Source organism: Phyllostomus discolor, chromosome 6, assembly GCF_004126475.2.
Source record: "Phyllostomus discolor isolate MPI-MPIP mPhyDis1 chromosome 6, mPhyDis1.pri.v3, whole genome shotgun sequence".
Lineage (NCBI taxonomy): Eukaryota > Metazoa > Chordata > Mammalia > Chiroptera > Phyllostomidae > Phyllostomus > Phyllostomus discolor.
The window spans coordinates 104,558,533-104,578,737 of NC_040908.2; the positions used below are offsets into that span (position 1 = coordinate 104,558,533).

Below are 20,205 nucleotides of genomic sequence, written 5' to 3' on the forward strand. Positions count from 1 at the left end.
AAGTTATTATAAACAACGTATGGAAAAATCTAACAAGCACGTGGAAAGAAGAGTGGGGAAAAAGTGACAATTTCTCTAAGTACAATTGTGAATTTTTTTCAGGATCAAAAGCTTAATTCTAGTAATGCCTGGTCACATTCACCTATCAGTTATAAGCTCAAGATGGAGAGGTTATTATCATTTGATTTGCTAAGCAACAACAGGTCATGAAGTGGCTCCAAAATGGCTTTGGTATAGGGCATAAAACACCCATGACTGCCCAGGAAAAATGGTCCATAAACAGATGCCTAGCAAGCAAATTCCCAAACATGCACAGGACAGGGGAGAAAGGGTGTGCGTGGCTACACCTTCACGTTGCTTCTCTCCTTGACCAACTTGCAAACACCTACACATTTCTAAACATCAAGCTCCTATCTCACCTTCCCTGGCCTCTGGGTTTGGAAGATTAGTGCACGGCCTCTAGACAGACTGAGTGCAAATTTGGACCTCACTACTTGGAGTCTCTCTGAGTAAGAATTCTGGCAAATTTATTCTTCCATGGATTCATCCATCCATTCAACAAATACTAAATACCAACACCTTGCCAGCCAGTGTTCAAGGCGGAATATACAATGCTCAACACACAGACAAAAGCTCTGTCTTTGTGGAGATCGCACTGTAGTGGGGAAATAAAGAATAAGCAAAACAAATAGGTTATACATCAACTATGTTAGACAGTGATGAGAAATAAAGCAGAAAGGGGCAATGAAGGAACTGGGTATTGCACTATTCAATAGGGTGGACAAGGAAAGCCGTGTTAGAGGATGATGTGCAAAGGCTGCCCCAGTGGGACTTAGTGACCCAGTCATGAGGGGACTAAGGGGAAGAACATTCCAGGCAGCAGGGCCAGCTGGGGTCACAGTCAAGAGTGGGCCTAAGCACTCAAGTAACATAAGGAGAGCAGCAAGGAGAGAGACGTGCAGGGGACAGACACGGGGCAGATCAGACCTGTCCTCAGCAGGCAGCAGAAGAACCTGAGTGAGACCGTATTTCATTGAGCGTCTGTAGAACAGTGCACATCCCTTACAGCATGTGCCTGCAACAGCTGTGCAAACTCCGTAAGACCTCGGCACAGTGCCTGGTGCCTATCAGTCTCAAAACTCACTAGGAGAGCATTAGTGTTTCCACTTCTCTAGCACCCAACCACAAGAGTGGCTGTCCATTTTTGACCAGCCTCACCCCGAGAGCTGAGGTGGCCGGTGAGTCCTTCCTGTTACCAGAGGAGGGCACTGCACACTGGGCACACGGAGAGTCTTTGTCAGTCCTAAGAGCTTTCCCAGTCAGGGGCAGGGTTCTGGGCCCTTCTACAGAGGATGACTCTGTTAAAGGTCCGGCTTTCACTGTGTGTGCAATTTACTTCCAGGGTGAGGGGAGGCAGGCCAGGTAATGACAGACACAGCATGTCCTTGTCATGTTTGATGGCTGGTTATAACAGTTTGGTGGTTCAACCTTTATTTTTTAATAGAAACCAGCTTCTCTCTGCCAACATCCTTTTAGACATGTGTACATTTTAATGTTTCACTGGGTACTGTATGCCCTGAAGCAGAACCATTTGAGATTCTTCTCTGCACAAAAGGGCTGATGATGGGGTTCACACACAGGGTAGCTCCCCTAATGCATCGGAGTGCTGGTTTATGATCACTCTTGTCTTGGCAAAGAACCTGGGATGCAGAGGAAATTAAAGCTATAAAGGGTAAGAAGCCATTTGTTCAGTAGGGATCAATAAAAATGAAATGAAGTACCGCAAAAATTGGAACAAAAGTCTAAGAGAAGTGGGTTGTGACAGATAGGCCCTGCCTGCCTTGAAGGATGGCGTGTTTCTCTCATTGTGCTCCCAGCCCCAAGCACAGGGCCTGACTCGGAGCAGGTTTTCCGTACATGGGTGTTGAATCAATTAATTCATAATTAATACATAAGTCAGGGCACAATAACACCATCAACTCATTAAAGGCCAGAGAATGTTGAATTTACTTACTGTGAGTTCGTGATAAAGGCCAAAGCCATAAGCACACAATCTACTCCTTTCAATATTTTATTCTTCATAAGGTTTCTAGACAGCTGTACCTACTTTCATCCCTGCCTCCTCCTTTATTTTAACTATCAATACAATGGTTGACCTTCCTCAAAAATGAAGGATCTAATTAGTGTGGTTTGATAACCTAGATTTGTCTGTTGCTTTTCATTTTAAGGTACAGAATTCTAATTCTAAAGAACTTTTTTTATAGCTCCCCTAGGTGGACATTTATCTTGCAAAGAGGTTATTCTTAACCTATCACAGATAGAATAAGTGAGAGTTTTAATACTGTGAAGCATCATATAAGGTATAATTATAGCTCTGGCTGGCTAGCTCAGTTGGTTACAACATCACTGATGTGCCAAGTTTGGAGATTAAATCCTTGGTCAGGGTACGTACAAGGAGCAACCAATAAATGCATGGATGGGTGGAGCAATGAAGAGATGTTTCTCTCTCTCCCTTTAAAATCAATCAATAGTTGTTTTTTTAAATTACAATCATCATAGCAATTGTTATTAGGATCTCTATTAGCAAAAAACAATGCCCATTTTTTCTTGTTTATGGGAGTGCAAGGTATTTTCCAAATAATCACCCGCTTTCACCCCACACACAACAAGTCCCATTAAAATCAAACAGTAGAATGATAGTGTCACTGAGCTGGAAAGTCACTGAGACATTGTTTTAGCCATGCCCATACCTTTAATCAGTTAAAGTTAAGACCTGGCATGAAATTGATGCTGTAATTCCCAAAGAGCTTTAATAATCTAGAATAAACTGATGTACAAACCAACTAATGACCCCTTAAATTTCCTTTATAAACACTTATGAGATTTCCAGTACTGTGTACATTCTGACTACTTACAAACTATGTCAACATAAAATTTCTTTTAATTTCTCAGAGGCAAGTTTATCCAGAGATGACATTTAGAAAATAGTTCAAATGTCAAGTGGAAGTTTACACAAAGCAATTAGAAAAATTTCAGCCATGGTTAGATTTCAGAAAGGTGTAAGCACCTCTTGTTACAAAAGGAGTTTGGAAATCCCTGTGCAGTATTAATAAATGATACATACTACTCAAAGCATTCATTCATTCACTCACCCATTCACTCATTTGCTTTTTCCTTAGAGCATCTGTTGTGTATAAAGCATTGTCCTTAGAATGGGTAACAATTGTCATATTCCCCACTGTAGCCTGGTATGTACCACAGTGCCTAGCACACAGTAGGTATTCAATAAACAACGTTAAATGTTGCATAAATAAGAAACAACACTTTCTCTGTTCTGCAAAATCTTCTTTTCTTTTATTTTTAATTTTTTTAAAATTTAGTTTTAGAGAGAGGGGAAGGGAAGAAGAGAGGAAGAAAAACATTGTGTGTGGTTGCTTCTCACATGGCCCCCACTAGGGACCTGACCTGCAACCCAGGCATATGCCCTGACTGGGAATCAAACTGGCGACCCTTTGGTTTGCAGCCCATGCTCAATCCACTGAGCTAAACCAGCCAGGGCAAAATCTTATTTTCTTATAATAAAAATGCTAGCACATTTTGAATGACCTAAAAATAAAAACAAAACTTTTTTATTTTGGTTTTGGCTTGGTTTTGCTGCAGACAGTTTGGATGTTGGAAACCAGAAAGACACACCAAAAGAATACTAGAAATCACTGCAGAGAGAACACTTCTACTTTATGTAGCTAATAAGAGTATAATTGCAGGGAAAATCTAGCAACTCTAACCTGTGTCAAAAAGGCATGCCATGGTTTACTTTAGGACAAGATAAAAGCAAGAACATGATTTGAAGGTACATGGACAAGCTGAAGGAATAGAAATTACTGGAATCCAAAACACTCTCTCATGGTCAACAATGAAAACTTCATTGTTTGTAAGGTTTATTTAACAGAGGTCTCCTTAAAAGAAATCTCACTTAACTTCTTACTACCCATAATAATTTTGCAAAAAGTGGGCTTTTGAATAGATTGTTTACAACAATTTTGCTTTAAAGGAAATGGGCCAGAATTGGTGGTGCCAACTGGTATTCAGACAGAGACAGCCTCTTCCCCAAGGCAGCCAGTCCAGGAGAGGAGCACGAATGGCCTGTGATCAGGGAACAGCGTCCAGAAGCCCAGCTACTGAGCGCTGGCACTGTCACTCTGTGGGAGGAGTCCTCAAGGTCACCCTTCAGAGCCTAGCGATTCTCAGCCTACTTACTATTCTAATACCTTATTTATATGATGTCTCAGCAGATGAGAGGCAGCAAATTAAAAGGCAGAGACCTGGAAGAGAGAGGCATACTGATAACAGAAGGGAGAGCCGGCAAGCTGAGCTTAAGTGAGGAAATCCGAAGGGTACTGCGTTGGAAGGCTCAGACAATAATTATCAGTCCAAATGGAAACCTTGTATCCATGACTGGATACATAATTTGCAGAGCCCCCTGCAAAAGGAAAATGCCAAGCCCCTGTTCAGAAATTATTAAGAATTTCCAGACAATGACAGCAGAGCATTAAACTACTCATGTGGCCCTTCTGAGCAGGGGCCTCCCATGGCGGCACAGCCTGCGAGTTCACGAGGCCAGGGCTGCTTGCATCTCACTACATTCAGGACACTATGCTTGAAAACAGACACATTTAATGCACTTTGGAAAGTGATTCAGAAATACACATTTTTGTTTGCTTGTTTTGGCCCCGAAAGAGGTTAAACTTCAGTTATCTGGAAACACCACTTATGCATATCTGCAAATACTAGATACTACTAAAATTCCAACATGTGACTTCGGTAGCAAGCTCAGGACTCACCCCAAAGTGCAGGCTTTCCCTTTATTGTAAAGTGTCTTTTGTCTTGTAAACAGCTGTTTGTTCTTTTAGGCTTGAGAAATTTCCCATTTCTTTGTGTTCCTCCCCCACCTACCTACGGAATCCAAATCCATAAAGGCTTATTCAGTCAGAGAAGAGGAAAAGCACGAAATAATTTGTCATTTACTAGTCATTACAACTCAGCAAAGCATTGATAAAGATCTACTAGAAACACCTCTCATATTTTCACACTTATGCAAGTAAATACACATCCACCCAGTGTATTTGATTAGGTCTAAAAGGGGACTTTGGAGACTCTGCTGATCAAAGTCCACTTCACACTGAGAGTCATTTCATTGGGCACTAAAATGCTTAAATACTAAAACTATAGGAATATGCCTACCTCTAGTTTCATAATGACCATTTTAATAAATATTCCTATTTCCCATGCATGAACATCATTTCTTCAGGGGAAAGCATTTCTCACAATGACAGAAAACAATTTAACTAAGTAAAAAATGAGCAATTTAGTATGTACATAGCCAAGATAAAGTATGTCTTTATGAAATAGGAGATTTTACAGAGAAGAGAAATTAACTTAAGTGGTAGGAGGTAAAATTGGATTTGTCTTCCTTAACTAAAGTATCTGCAGTGGCAACATGTTTAAAAATGGTGCATTGGCAAAGGCTTGGCCTTTTCTGCCTGTAATCGCCTGTTTCCGATGTGATGGGTTTGTTTTCCATCTCCTCACTCAGTGTCTCAGATGTTTTCCTTCCTAATACAACCAATGTGTATTATACCCATTTATTATTGCCAGAAACATCCCATAAAAACTCTTAATGTTATTTGCTTAATATTTTCATTTTAAAGCTATGTGACAGTAGCAATCAATGACAGTTTATGGGTGAAATAATTCTGGCCTGTGAGATATTAAAGGACAGAGTCCTCGCTTCACTAGCCTTAGACCCTCTCTCCTGGCATAGCACCTGGTGTACAGGAGGCACTCATAAAACCAAAACAGTGTTATACGTCTTGGATCTTCAAGATATTTAACCTGACAGATTCTTCATCAATTTTCAAGAAAGAATTCTTTAGAAGCAAATTCTGTTGAAAGGTAAGACTTTTGAATGTATTTAGTAACTAACATATAATAGTTAATATTTATTGAGCACTTTGCATGCACAAGGCTAAGCTAAGTGTTTTATATAAAATGATAGCCTTTTACTCTCACACCAACTCATTCAGTATCCTCCCTTTACAGCTGGGGAGCCTGAGCCATAAGAAGTTAAAAACTTGTCCACTGCCATGTGAATGTGAATGAGATGGGACCCCAGTCATGGTGTGATCCATGCTTCTCATGCTGTACTGGGTGCATTTCACAGAGTGAAATTCCTAAAAGACTTTGGTTGGTGTGCACATCTTGTTCAACAGGTCAAGGATAGGCAGTGTTGTCTGAAAAAGGATAATTTCGCTTTTAACAGAGTTATTGGCAAATTTCCCTATGGAATTGTTGGCAAAACTTAAACCACTAAAGATCCATCTAAGAACTATTAATAGAGACAGGACTTAATCCAAGCACATGCTGGAGACCACAAATATTTTAGGTCATGACCCACAGAATTTCATAAACGAAAGATTAAAAAGTGGAAGTCAACATTCAGGCTAACGTAGATGGAAAACCCAGCAATAGTGTAACTTATGAAGACAACTACCATTCCCTGACCTGTCCCCTAGTGAGCACACCTGAAGGCTTCTCCTGGTCTTTCACCTGTGTGACGGCACCGAGAGTGTTTCTTCTTTCGTGAGCATCACTCCTGACTTGGCTCCTACAGTAAGGGTCTGGTATGGTCCTTTCACTTACATAGAAAACCATTTCAAACTTCAGCAAAAATTATATATTATTATTACAGTGTATATTAGAACACCTAAAGGCAAAGAGCATGCTGAGTTTCACTATCGTCTGGACCAGCCATTGAAAGGTCTTTAGGATCAAGCCTATCAGAGAAACAAGCCTGAGAAACAGGTCTGTCTGTTTCTCAGCTGCTTCACGTACACAGCCTCTATCTTAGCCTGTTCAGGGTGCTACAACAAAATCCTTATACTGGGAGGCTTATACACAACAGAAATTTCTTTCTCACAGTTCTGAGGGGTAGAAGCCCAAGGTCAAGATGCTGGCAGCTTAGGAGTCTGGTGAAGGCCCACTGCCTGGTTGATAGATTGCATCTTCTAGCTGTGTCCTCGCATGGTGGTGGGGAGATGCGTCTCTCTGGGATCTTTTATAAAGGGGTTAATCTCATTAATGAAGGCTCTGCCCTCATGATTTAATAACTTCCCAAAGGCCCCACCTTCAAATACCGTCATACTGTGGGTTAGGTTTCCACATGTGAATGTGGGGGGGATGCATTCATGTACAGTTCTAAGGTTTACAACTTCCCGATTCCACCACAGCCAGAGATTATCTCTGAATCCCACTAACAAATTCCCAGAAGATGGAATATCGGTCTCAGTGTCTATGCCCATCTTTGGCCAGGGCCAGGAGGAAAGGATTGGGGGTACTCTGAGAAAAGGGGTGGTGTTGTGGGCTGGGTAAATAGGTCCAAGAGTATTTACAGCCAGGCATCTTCTCCATGAGATTTTGACTCTGGCACTCCTTTTCACTGCACCCTGCAGACTGTCTTCACCTGTCGTGTTCACCTGTGCGCAGTGTCACCAAGTCCTGGGCAACTGTATTTCTACACTGTCTCTCCCATCATCAGTTCCCTTTTTTCTCCCATCAACACCACTGTCATCTACAGACTCAAAGTCTAACACAGGTAGAAACAGTCTCCAGGCCGTCAGTGGAAAATAAGTATAATTTCTCCTACCAGCTCCCCATCAGTGCGTTAGATTGAACTGGATGCCAAGTGTGGGCACAGCATGAAAGGCTGTTACAGTGACTGACGTCCACCATGGGAGTGGAAACAGTGGCAGCACACATCAGGTGCTGGTGTTTCCAATTCTTGTTCAGCCTCACCGATTTACAAGTGAGGATTCTGAGGCCTCCAGCACTGAGGTAAACGTGTCTTCTGTTATGAGGGTATTAATGGCAGGGGCTGGATAACACAATTGCTATTACCAGTGTTCTTTCCAAGGCCTCTTACTATTTTATTCTTGCAAAGTAGGTATATCTAAAACAGGGAGAGGGGTTTCCAGGAGCCTGGGAGAGGGCTCTCTAGAGACCTCTCAGAGTCACAGTCCATGTTTCAGCCACAGCTTCATTTTGGTGGTACCCCCCAGAAGTCGGTATGGCAGATGGACACAGAATTAACAAGATGAAACATAATGAACCTATCAGTAAAGTGTTGTTTGGAGCTTGAAACCACCAATTGCCAAAGAACTTCATTATATAATGTGGATGCCAAATTACCTAAAACAAATTCATGTGAAGACAGTGTCATTTTACATTTATTGTGAGTTTACTATATGCCAAGTACTTTTTAAAGTATTTGTTAATATAGATGAACTCACTTAGTTTTGGTGGCAAGCCAATTCATTAGTTACTATAATTTTCCCCATTTCCACAATGGATGAGACTCTGAGAAGTAACTTGTGCAACATCACACAGGTAAGAAGGTGTACAGCTCAAATTGAAATGCAAAGGCATCCGATTCTACAGTCCAGGCTCTTGAAAATACTCCCTGTGGCTTCTCCCCTCTCAGTGCCATGACCAAGCCTAACTATGACTGTGCATGGCAAAGTGCTGAACAGACATTTGTCATTTTGCTATGAAGTAATGAGACGGATCCATAACTCACCACATGTTGGTTTCGTAATTCTGGTGTTAGATTTTCATATGCTTTCCTAGAATATTCTATCTCAGTGTGAATAAAATGTATAGATTTTAAAACATTTCTACATTTGTATAAGGAAGTCAAGAAGCTAGAAACAAAGTCACTCGCCTATGACAGAGAATAACAAGACCAGAATATAAAGTGCTACAATACTAAAACTGGACTTCTGGTTCTCCAGGTCAATAGTGAAACTCTGCTTCATCCTCTAGTAGCTTTCTAGGTGGAATCTTTCACTGATTTGACAGGAAAGTACTTCCAGAGAATCTGCCTTCAAAGACTGAGAAATGGGAGCGTAAATGAGACTCTGATGACAGCTGAGGGACAGAGTACACTGAAAGCCAGTCGACAGTGATCTCCATGTGACCTCCTGCTTTACATGAAACACTCCCAGGGTCAGCTCCACTCGAGAGGAGGGCTCACCTGAGACAATCATTCAGAAGTCCGGGAATGATTACCACAATTCAGTGCCACACAAGTCTCTCTTCAAAACCCCTATCACTTTTAGAACTATTAAATAATTAAACTCAATTAGGCCAAGAGTACTGCAAAACAAACAAAAAACTGAAGTCTGGCTTGACTACTGTAAAAAACCACGGGATCTGTTAACATTCGGTCCAGTGAAAAGACCACTATGCTAGAAGTCAGTGGCCCATGGTTCTGCCAACCAGCTTCACTCCCTTGAGAGAGCTGACCCTTCCTGTCCTCAGCCTGAGATGGCACTTTGTAATGTTTCCCAGGCCTACTGTAACAAGTGCCACAAACTCGGTGCCTTAAAACAATGGAAATTTATTCGAGTAGAGCTCTAAGGGCTAGAAGTCTGAAATCTGGTGTCAGCTGGGCCACACTCTCTTTGAAGGATCATGTGAGACAGTCCTTCCTTGTCTTTCCCTAGCTTCTGGTGGTTGTGGTGGGCAAGCCTTGGCACTCGTTGGTTTATGGCAGCGTAACTCCCATCTCTCCTGCATCTTCACATGCTGTGCTCCCTCTTTGTCCCTGTCTCTGTGCCTTAATTTCCCTCTTCTAATAAGGACACCAGTCACTGAATTAGGGTACACCTGAAGCCAATATGACCTCATTATGCAAAGACCCTATTTCCAAATAAGGCCACATTCAGGGGCACAGGAGTATATAGACTTCAAATATGTCTGTTTTAGGGACACAATTCAACCCATAATTCCCCTGTAAAACAGGGCATGTACATATAATCATCTGAAAGATTTCCCTGAGCTCCAAAGTTCTAGGATCAGTAGCATGTTTATTGAGTTTGTTCATACTTTTCAAACTCAATAGCATTTGACCTTAGCATTATGGACCATTAATCAGACCAACCTTAGCTCTGTGCTCAGTAGCTGGGTGACCTTGGGCTGGTCACCTAGGTTCCCCAAGTCCCAGTTTCTCCCCAGGACTGTGGTGAGAGCTGAAGGAGCTGTCCAGGAGAACACCAGTGTGGCTCAGGGTGCAGAGCAGACCTCTGCTCCTCCCACCTTCCTGTCAACCTGGGAGGGAGGGGGTGCACATCCAGGGAGATACAGGAGTCTCCCTAACAACAGCCTGGGAGAATGAAAGGAGGCAGGCCATGGTTTCAATTAAAATTCACTGTTTCTCTCAGAATGGAAGAAAGTAATAAACCAATGTAGTATATCATTGCAGTGGAATTAACAGCCAGATAGATGAAATAGAAGAGAAATTTATCACCTTAATCAATCAATATCTCTTTCTCTTTACACACACACATACACATACCTCCATCATCTGCTTTATTTACATGACTTTATCACCTCCCAAATAATTCTCAGTCATTTCCAGCAGCAGCTATGGCAGCAGCTGAGCTCTAGGGGCAGGCTGGGTATGTGGAAGACTGCCCCCACCCCAGGATGGTTAGCAGGACACAGGAGCAGCATGGAAGCCAGGCAACACCACAGGCCACAGGAGACAACCAGCAGCACCCTGAACCTCCAGGAGGTGCCTCAGAGTCACCTGTGAGCCCAGGGTAGGTTCCTGGCCAAGCAGCAGCATCCTTTCTCTTCTCTCCAGGGTGAACCTGCACAGTCTTCGCTCCCTTCTACCAAAGTTCCCTGTCCCTGCCTGTAATTCAGTTTTATAAAATCAGCCCCTGAAAAAATCCTTTTTCCAAGCAACAGTCGTATTAACTCAAAGATCTGAATCTCATAAATTGGATAGAACACATAATGCTGCCTAACTAGCACCAGGTCTATTGAAACTTGACTTCATTTGGGAGAAAAGGTTCCCTGTCCATTACTGATAGTGGCACTTAGCTGAGTCTTCTCAATTCTGTCATATGCCCACTGCAGGTGACCTGGGACACTGATTTAGGTCCCTGAGCATTCACCACTTCCTGGGGCTTGTACGTCAGTGTGGCATAGACACAAGGCATGTGGAAGAGCTGAGACTATTAGTCTAGATGCACGGCTGCACGAACCCCAACTAAAGTAACTTTTTTTTCTTTTTCGTCAGCTTTATTCCATGGAAGAAACGATACACAGGTTTATCTGTTAGAAGGCTGACTTTAAGCAGAAACAGGATTTGGAGCTGCTTAAGCATTTCAAGGAAATAAGTCCTGGAACCCTCAAAATCATCTCCGTGTACTCTCTTCTGAGAGTGCTGTTCAAAACAGACTCTGAGGAGAGTTTTGTGAGCAGCCAAATCCTCTGCAATACTGAGAGTTGAGAAAATGATAGCTTCATCCATATTTATTCTGTTTGAAGTTTTGTTATTGCTTTGTTCTTTTTGTGTTTTAATAGATTTGATTTCAAGTATTCATGGGACCTTCAAAATTCAAAGAACCTGGAGTCAGAGTGGAGTGAGAGGTGGCTTAGGATTTCTCCCTTCTTTTATTTTGTTAATGATATATACATATGTGTATATACAGAGATATAGGTACATGCACACACACATTTTTTTCCAGTTAACAATACCATCACAGCTCCATAACCAGTAAATCATTTTGTACAGGGTGCTTTGCTCAGGGCCATAGGTAATAGAGTCCTAGAAAATATTCCGCATTCATTCAGTGGTTCTCAGTGGGCAATTTTACTCCCACAGGACATTCGACAGTGCCTGGAAATATTCTGACTGTCACAAGCCTGGGGGAGGGGTGCTACTGGCATCTAGTAGATGCCAGAGATGCTGCTAAACATCTTATAATGCACAGGACAGTCCCCTGCAACAAAGACTTTCCCAGTCCAAGCTGGTAACAATACTGAGACTGGGAAACTGAAATTGCTGCTTAGATTCACAAGCAGCATTTAAACAAAACCAAACCACAGGAAGGCAGAGCTGGAGTCCACCCCAGGAAAGAGCACACTCTCCCTTCCCATAGCCTCCCTGACCAAGCCTGCACCCCTGGAACCCCACACTCCCAGGCCCCCAGCCTGCAGTTTAGAGCTGATCAGATGGGGAAATGCACTGACTCCTCAGGGACATAATGACAGTGCAGAGAAGTTCCCTTTGTCCTTGTTCATTTGGAGAACGTGCACAGGGAAGCAAAGGTCACCGCTGAATTTAAATAAGCCCCTGTGATAAATCTGCATGAGCCCGACTTGTTCTAGGGGACTTGTTGGATTAAATGAATGCAATTCCATGTTCTATAGCATGAGGCCTCCTTTCAGAGCTGAAGGAAGGACGAGGGTGATTTACAGTTTCGTACATACTCATTCACTACATTATCATCCACTTTGCACCTGGACTTAAAAATATCTAGTGGTCGTTTCTACCCATTCAGAAGTTAGCTTTCCACTAGGGAGGAACAAAAGAGACAGCACTAGGAAATTTCTATGATATTCACTATGAACAACAGCATCAATATTTGTATGTATCCTTGTCCCTCACCTTGTGTGTTTTTTTTCTTTTTAATCTCTGATTTTACATATGATGTAACACATCCTTCTGTTTTCAAGGAAAAGGTGGTTTTCTAAGCACATTACCAGCAAACAGAGCTGTGCATAAGCCAGATACTTAGCTTACTTAAGATACCAAATTATTTTTGAGCACCACTGTCTTACAAGCTACCATTTTTATAACAATATACTAAATACTAAATGTTCATTAATGCTTTAAAGTAGGCCTGATTCCACTTTCGTTACAAATTCTGCTAAATTCTATAAATTTGGAAACAATAGAATTTTTATCTAAATATTATATAACCCATTTTTTAATCAACCACAAGCCCTAGTTCTGATATTTTGCTCATGAACAATTAGAGAGACAGGATTTTCTTTTTTTTCCCCACTTCACAAAACAGGAAACATAAGCAAGGATATGAAAGTTGACTGGGGGGACGGCAGAGAGACCACTTTGAATTTATAGTCAAATGTCAAAACTCCAGTGCTATGAGGCCAGAGTGTCCTATGAATGATAACATTGGCCACCCTGTCCTCAGGTGCATCTCTCAGCACCGTGAGATCTCCCTCTTCCATTTCTCTCTAGATACTGAAGTCTAGAGTCTTATTCACCAGGCTCTCGGGGTAGCAGCGTCAGCATCATCTGGGAACTTGTTAGAAAAGCAAATCACTGGGTTCTACCTCCAGTATCTCTAGTCTAAGAAGCTTGCCCCATGATTACTGTCATGCTGAAGTGTGATCTAGATTTCTCTGTTACCTCCTCTGCTAACACTTAGCCACTATGTCTTATACCACACACCAAAAGCAAGCTCATTTTATTTAGAGTTGATATAAAAAAGAAGGATATCCAATATTTTAATAATGCACTTTCCTGTTTTAATAGGCAAAACTGTCAAACCCCAAGGGAATGAATAGTTAAAAGTAGAATTTGAGGTACTGCTGCGGCAGACACACTTTGGAAAAGGAGCTCTTCTTCTCAGCCCACCTGGTGGGAAGACAGCTAGTCTACCTATATGTAAAGTAGGCTTTGGTCAGGTTTATCCCAAGATGCTCAACAAATGTAAAAAAAAAAAAAAAAGCTGAGCTTCACCTTCACTCAAACACAGGTGAAGATTGCCAGTGTGCCAGTGCCGGGGCCAGAGGGAGATACTGCAACAGCAGGAAGGCATTTAGAAAGCCAGGCCCCGGATAACCCGTCATCAGGAGGGCCGGAGTCAGCAAGAATTGCTTCCACAGACGCTGGCTCTCAAAGCAGCATATGCTGACCTTGGATTGATATTTACTGGAGCAAAAGAAAGAATAAAGGGATCACTCTTCTGTATATTTCCCCCTCTAAAATAATTATTTCAAGTAGACCTCTCAGATAGGAGAGATAAAAATACATATTTTAATATATTTAAAAATACAGAAAGAAAACACTAGCAAGCCAAAATACAAAGGTGTGCCTATTTGCTACTCTAATATCTTACAATACTCCAGACATTTATGAGTCTTCTAAAATTTCTTTGCTAATGATATGATACCTCTCAAACTAGCTCCAGTAGCAGTAGATGGGTTTCAAGATCAGCTGAACTTATTTCTGATCTCTGGGTAGTCTTCTGGAGTTTCTCTCTGCAGATGGATCCAAGCTTCGGGGCCCCCTTCAGGTCTGTGAAGCCCTTTCCCCAGCCCCTCTTATTCCAGCTGGCCCTGACCTCCACCCTACTTGGACGCGTTCCTTGTTCACAGCTTATATGCCACAGAGTTCGGCCATTTATTTATAAACTACCGCACATTCTTGTTAAAGCACATTGTATGTGTGATCCCTATATTTTCCCATGAGACTAAATTCCCTGACTGTATAAACTACCTTACACTTGGCTACATCATCCATCCTGCCAACTCCTGGGGTCTAGAAGAGCAGCAGTACAAAGTAGTGCACAGTACATTTTATAAAACTGAATGGAAGGTGCCCATGCCACATACTGTCTTTAAGTACACCTTCTGTCTTTGAAGTACACCTTCTTCAAAAGAGAGTGGAGTTGTATGCTTGTAACTTACACAAACTTTATTCCAGTGGGGAATACCGGATGACCATCAGTAAAAACAACCAGCACTCACCAAGTGTTTTACTTAATATGGCATGGTGCTAAGTGGATTCCAAGCTGTAGATATGACTAAAATAGGCATTCTGAAACCCTAGAGGAACTTCCTATACCTGTTCCCCAATTCAGCCTGGATAACAAATGTGTGGCCAGCCTTGATGTGGTTATAAGAGCTGGAAGGAAGTCTTTGAGTGCCTACTCACCCAAAGAGGCAAGTGAACACCAGCCTGTTGGGTGTCTTCTGTTCAGAACACAGTGTCACTGACCAGTTACTGAGCAGCGAAGGCATGCACAGGCAAGGAGGTTACATTTGACTGGATTCAACTGCTCATCCTGTAATTAATCAAAGGTTCTCTTCACAGGACAGAAAGGATTTCATAGCATTACAGCTTTTGTTTTTCTTCTTAAGCCACAGGAATTACTGAAGAAGGTCCATAGACTACTGATACTATGTGATTTTAAATGTAATAGAAACCAACAAACAAATAGTCCTTTGGGTAGAGAACAGAGTGTTCAATACTGACATCTCTCTCCCTTCCTGGGTCTAGGACATCTGTTATCTTCAGCAAGCTTTAGATCATAAGAATTGGTATTATTTGACTTTGCATTAATCATTTTAATCTTTATTTATTATGTAGCACATTGCCAAGAGAAAACAAAACTATAAATTTCAGATCTACCACAGAGGGAGGAATAAGTTTGTTTTAAAAAGTCTACATGCAATTTTTAGTTGAAAAAATCTAGAGCACAAATCTTTCATTACTAAGAAATATTACAATAACATAACTATTTCAGGCAAATGACTTTAGAGACACAGAAAGTAATGCCAAAAATTAAATTCTCTCTCTCTCTTTTTTAAATTCTCACCACAGCATATGTTTACTGATTTTAGACAGAGGGGGAGGGAAGGGAGAGAGAGAGAGATAGAGACAGAAACATCAACCAGTTGCCTCCAATATGCACCCTGACCAGGGAGTGAGCCTGCAAGCTAGGGATGTGCCCTGACTGGGAGTTGAACCCACATCCTTTTGGTGTAGGGGACAATGCTCCAACCAACTGAGCCACTGGGCCAGGGCTAAAGAGTCCCTTTAGAAGGCTGGTTGAGTTGGCTGAAAGTTGCTCCATAGGCATCATGGTACTTACAGCAACAAGCCTAACAAAATCACAGTAGGCTTGTGCTTCTGTAAATCACAAGAGAAATAGTCATAAAAAGATGGTTCTTACAGAGCTTTGCAGTTTATCAACAGCCTTCAAACCCATCATGGCATTCAGTCTTTCTTGAGCAAACCTGTGAGGTAAGTAAAGTTATTCTCATTTTCCAGATAAGAATCTGACGTCTAAGGAGATTAAATGTCATGCCAGTAATCGGAGCTAAAGCCACCAACCTGCGCGGCGGAGCTTCAGGGTGCCAGGCACTGCACACAGCATTTCACATGAGGACTTCTGCATTCCTTGCAACAACAATCCTTTCTCACTGAACACTGATGAACACTGACGTTCAGAGAGTTCAGTAATTTTCCCAAGCAAATGAAGCTGGTGAAGGTGTCTAATGTAGTCTATGTTTTCCTGTTCCTCAGATACAAAGTGCAGTGCAAGGATTTGAAACACAAGACTTCTAACCTCAAATGTCACCTCTTCCACGAAACGCTCCTGGACTGTTACTCTCGCCAACTCATCATGCGTGAAACTTCTCTACCAGAATCAGTTACTGTGCTCTTTTATTGTATTATATATACTCGTTACTCATTTTAATTTCATTTTCCCTGATTCCCTGAAAAAAAATGGACCACATCTTAAGTTTAAAACTCTGTTTATTAGATCTTATTTGTAAACTAGTATGCACAGCATACGTTTGGTGAGGGAACAAATGAATAAACAATATCCAGTGTTTTCATGTGTCTGAGAATGACAAAGCATGGTACATTATTATAGGCAATTTCAGAAGTTACTTTAAAATGTCATTCCTGGCACCGATGCTTTTTAAAAACCTGTGTCAAGAACAGAAAAACTATAAATATGCTTAAGGCTCTTATTAGGTAAGATAGGCCAAATTATGATAATCCAATCCTTTCTTAACATTCATAGGCAAACTTTTAGAAGCTCTATAAAAGACAGCTTTAGTTGAATGAGTGTACATGTCCTTCTCCATCTTGAAAATGATCATCTGCGGTGCCTTTTCCCTTATTATAAAGGGGTGCTAGGCTCACTGTCAATGACCAAGGGGCAACAGAACCAGATTCCACGGGGGCTGTGAAATGTAAAGATGTCTGCATCCTCAGCTTCTTTGCTATGACTATTTTCTCATTGTCCTCTCTCTCACCTTTCTGAAGTATCTGAATTCATTTCTCTGTCACCATATTACACAGACCTCTCTGTCACAGGAAGACAGTGAATCGGAGGGACTTCCCAGCTCAGCTCAAGGGTTCTTCCTGTGCAGGAGCAGTTTTCCCCACTTAACGGGGCTCTGAAAAGTTGGTCTAGACGCCACATCTCTGAGACTTCTTCAAGTTCAACGGGCCCCCATCAAACCCTGAGAGCTGACGCCCATGCTTCCGCTTGTAATGAAATGTGATGCAAATCCTGCTTGAACACTGTGAGAATGCTACACTCTGCTTAACTAAATGACTGACTCACTCATGGTTAGAGAAAATCAATAGTTTCCAAAAAACTTGTCATTCTTTTTAAATTATGTTAATGGCAACCTCACGTATCTAAATGCTTGGGATCACCAGAATGTTTCTACTTTAACAAACATAGGCAGGAGACATGACAATCGATTTCACCAGCTCTTTGGGAACCTGAGCACATCCACACCGACAAACATCGACTTACCCTACCGGCTGACCACCATCACCTCATTTGCCCAGAGTGAGAGAGCAGTAGTGCCTTCTAATTTACATTCTTCTAAATTTCAATTAATTAAAATGTTACCCATCACAATTCTCACTGAGTGTTTTAATTCCTTATTAAGATCTAGAAGAGGCAAATCGCAAGAAAGCAATAAGCTGAGATTCAATCTACAAGGCATTTTTCTAGTGCATGTACTTTTCTCAGATTGTATCCAACCAAACTCCACACTGGCATTTTCTGATCCTTATTCAAAAAAGTAAGTTTTCATTACAATCTCTAGAAAGTTTTTGAGCAGAAGACCAGAAAATAAAAATTTTGTATACTTTATGTAAAGATTGAGATACCAGAAATTCTTCTAAACGTTGACACTTCATTGATGGGTAGGTAGAAGAACTACAAAAAACTTAGGGCTTAAAGTAAAGTCTTTGAGGAGAGCACTTACAGCAAGCTGGGCTAAGACTGAGCAAGGGAGGAACTGTGAGAAGGAAGGGGTCACAAAACCAGCTTACCCAGGGCCAGGCTACCTTCTCCCAAGAAAAAGTAAGGCAGCAATTGGCCCTTTGAGTATCCTGGGAACCACTTTTCATTATTTTGAGAATGCAAATCTAAGGATTTCTATGAAAGTCTAATTTTTATCAGATCACTTCATCTTGTATCAGTTGAAATTAAAACATACCAACCAGACAAGTAGAACACCCAGCTTTTCAGAAACTTCCCCTAGAAAAGAGGATGCTGTTCTCCACACGATAAAATAAATAAGGGAATAAATAAAATAATATATGTAAGCTAGTGTCAGGGTGATGGATTTAACAGCTGGACTATCAATTTTAAAAAGTCATATAAGCCTTCCCTTACCTGTTTTGATATTGATGGCAAAAAAATTCTGAGGATTCCCACTTGTAATCCTGTATGTCAGTTTTTCATTGGAACTAGAGTCAGGATCCTCAGCCTGGATCTGAATGATAGACACATCCTTTGGAGAGTTTTCCATGACAACCGGATAATAAATAGGTTCCGAGGTCAGCGGTGCATTGTCATTCACATCCTCAATTTCAATGTAGACCTCAATAGTGGAATAGAGTGGAACAACGCCCCGGTCTGTGGCATACACTGTCAGCCAGTAGGACCCTGTTGTCTCTCGATCGAGAATGTCTGCAGTGGAAATGACTCCTAAAAGAAAAAAGAGGGAGCATTATTGCTACCATAAAACTGAAAGACATTAAGTAAGTCATCCCAAATTCAGGATGGCTATGCTAAGTAATCTTGGCATATTAAAAAAATCCATTTACATGAAGATGTTTCTTTTTACATAAGAAAACTATTTTTTTGTAAAACTGTATTATATAGTACTCCTACAGTATGAGAAGTACAATTAGATGCACAAATACATTGTTTGAATTTTAGGGACAGAGAGAATCTCAATACATGCATACCCAATATGGAAGAGACAGTAGGAAGCAATGGGAAGAGAGTGGGGCAGAGGTCAAAGCGCTTCCCATGTTGCATGGGAAATTAGAGCAATATCAGGTCAATATCTCCATTTGACCTGATATTGAATTGATTTCCTTTGCAACAAAAAGCTCTCTCAGGGTAAATTATTTCATGTGTTCATTCACAAGAATGAAAAAGGCCTTTCAAATATTCTTTTGTCCATTAGAATAAAAACTACTTCGCATGCAAAGATGTAAGCCTTTTTCATGCTGTTTCCCTGAACATCAAATGTCACATTATTCCAAACAATTAGTGAAGAAGCCACGCCAGCACACTCTATGAATGAGTACTAGCCCCTTGAAGAACTCTACAGAGAGCCATAAATAAACTCAGAGTTACTTGGAGAGATACTCATGGACAATCATTCAGATTTAGGAGCAGAAAAATGCCTCATCTTCTCCCTCCCACCTTTCTCATTTTATTGTTGAAACAAGTGCCAACCAGGAAATCGGATGTCTGCCAGAAAAGAGAGAAGAAACACTGTGCTCTTCAGTGTCTTTACTGCCCTCACCCAAATCATCAGGCTGCAGAAACTTACTGCAGAAACAGGAATGTAAGCATATCCACAGTGATGGGGAATTCTGGGCTCAGCTTATAAAAACTCTAAAGTAGTCAGGATACTCAAAGAAGGCATGGGATTCATGTTATACCCTAAAAGACACCCATGGAAAGAGTCAGAAAAAGTCTTTCAATTCTGACCTGAATCCTCTATCTTCTGAATTCCTGTTGGACTTTGGACTATATTAGGCACATAATTTGGCTTACACACCTGCATAAGCAAACGGCCAAGTATAGCAACTGAGAGGGAGGAGGGCATCTGTCCAGAAACAATTATGCTGAAATATTCAGTTGCCTAAAACTTAGAACAGCTAACTCTTCAGAGGAGGTAACCCAACTGATGCTGACCTTTCAGCTCCGAAGCTGTCCATCAAAGAACCTGCACCATGTTATGCCATTGGAAAAAAGATAACATTAAATATTCTCAATGGAAATATGTAAAACACAATGGGTTCCTATGGATTCATGGATGATACCTGAAATTCAGAAATGCTAACATGACATTAGAAGAATAGATTGTAGATATTAGACAAAGAAGAAAAGCAGGGAAATAAAAAATAATGTTTGCAAACATCAGTCTATGTGTCCATTGACAGAATGAATAAAAGGCAGCTGTACAAACTAATTTGAGGCAGGGTCGAATGCCAACATGACATCAAGGTCCAGAAGACCCAGCCAGGTATAGGAACATCTG

At 41.3% G+C, this 20,205-nt stretch overlaps 1 protein-coding gene across 2 annotated transcripts in view; it reads right to left on the reverse strand.

Moving 5' to 3' along the window:
• FAT3 (FAT atypical cadherin 3) overlaps nucleotides 1-20,205 on the reverse strand; it is a 640,331-nt gene that overhangs the window by 330,264 nt on the left and 289,862 nt on the right. For both annotated transcript variants that reach the window (XM_028515239.2, XM_036028695.1), the window contains exon 3: nucleotides 18,318-18,632. In XM_028515239.2, coding sequence (XP_028371040.1) covers nucleotides 18,318-18,632 — 315 coding nt within the window. The remainder of the gene's footprint in view (nucleotides 1-18,317; nucleotides 18,633-20,205) is intronic.